The sequence below is a fragment of the Myotis brandtii genome, unplaced genomic scaffold (genome assembly GCF_000412655.1).
Source record: "Myotis brandtii unplaced genomic scaffold, ASM41265v1 scaffold29, whole genome shotgun sequence".
Classification (NCBI taxonomy): domain Eukaryota; kingdom Metazoa; phylum Chordata; class Mammalia; order Chiroptera; family Vespertilionidae; genus Myotis; species Myotis brandtii.
This window is the reverse complement of record NW_005361075.1, coordinates 1,588,714-1,589,779: the sequence shown is the minus strand read 5'-3', so window position 1 is coordinate 1,589,779 and position 1,066 is coordinate 1,588,714. Positions and strand designations below refer to the sequence as shown.

Sequence of the window (1,066 nt, the reverse complement as noted above, 5' to 3'; positions counted from 1 at the left end):
GCGGCTGGGGCAGGGGCGGGGCCCCGCCTGGTCCCACCTCCTCCCTGGGCCATAAAACTTGAGTCGCGGATCTGGCACTCACTGCCGCTGGAACGTGAGTCTCGTGAGTCTCGGCTTCTCTTCTCGCCTTTCTCCCTGGACAACATGAGCTTCAGCACCCGCTCCAGCTTCTCCTCCAACTATCGGACCCTGGGCTCCGTGCAGGCGCCCAGCTACCGGGTCCGGCCGACCAGCAGCGCGGCCAGCGTCTATGCAGGTGCGGGGGGCTCAGGCTCCCGGATCTCCGTGTCCCACTCCACCAGTGTGAGTGGCTGGGGCGCCCAGCTACCGGGTCCGGCCGACCAGCAGCGCGGCCAGCGTCTATGCAGGTGCGGGGGGCTCAGGCTCCCGGATCTCCGTGTCCCACTCCACCAGTGTGCGGAGTGGCTGGGGGGCCGGGGGCCTGGCTGCGGGGATGGCCGGGGGTCTGGCGGGCATAGGAGGCATCCAGAGCGAGAAGGAGACGATGCAATGCCTGAATGACCGCCTGGCCTCCTACCTGGAGAGGGTGAGAAGCCTGGAGGCTGATAATCGGAGACTGGAGATCAAAATCCGGGAACACCTGGAGAAGAAGGGGCCCCAGGTCAGAGACTGGGGGCATTATTTCAAGACCATCGAGGACCTGAGGGCTCAGGTAAGGGCGCATGGAGGGAGCAACCCAACTCCCAGCCATGTTTGTCCTCCACTTAGTACCGTACTTCCTCCCCCTCTCCCAGGGATAGGAATTTTAATTCCCCCTTTCTATTTCCACCCAGCCTCCTATTGTCCAGCGAGGGTGGTAGGAATGCCCTAGATTTCCATACATGCCCGTAGCCACAGGGACCCCAAAGGTGGTAATTGCATGCGTGGGTCCTTTCCCTGGAGATTGTGGGAAGGAGAGACCAGAGCTTGAGAAGTGAACAGCATCGAGGGAGGTGAGACTAGGCCCATACAGAGGACCAGACACTGGCTGCTGGCCAAGTGGGGACAGTTGGAGGGTTAAGCGGATGTGGTTAAGGCTGAGTCATCTTAAGAGTAAACTGGAGGC

At 61.7% G+C, this 1,066-nt stretch overlaps 1 protein-coding gene across 2 annotated transcripts in view; it reads left to right on the top strand.

Moving 5' to 3' along the window:
• The first annotated feature begins 46 nt into the window (after positions 1–46).
• The window catches only part of KRT18 (keratin 18, type I), a 3,939-nt gene continuing 2,919 nt past the window's right edge, over positions 47–1,066 (top strand). Inside the window, exons 1-2 of one of the 2 annotated variants that reach the window (XM_005869205.2) lie at positions 47–219; positions 332–673. In XM_005869205.2, the coding sequence (XP_005869267.1) occupies positions 145–219; positions 332–673 (417 nt within the window). In that variant the 5' untranslated portion in view covers positions 47–144. Of the gene's footprint in view, positions 257–331; positions 674–1,066 lie in introns of both variants that reach the window. The other variant, XM_005869206.2, reaches the window with a different exon arrangement.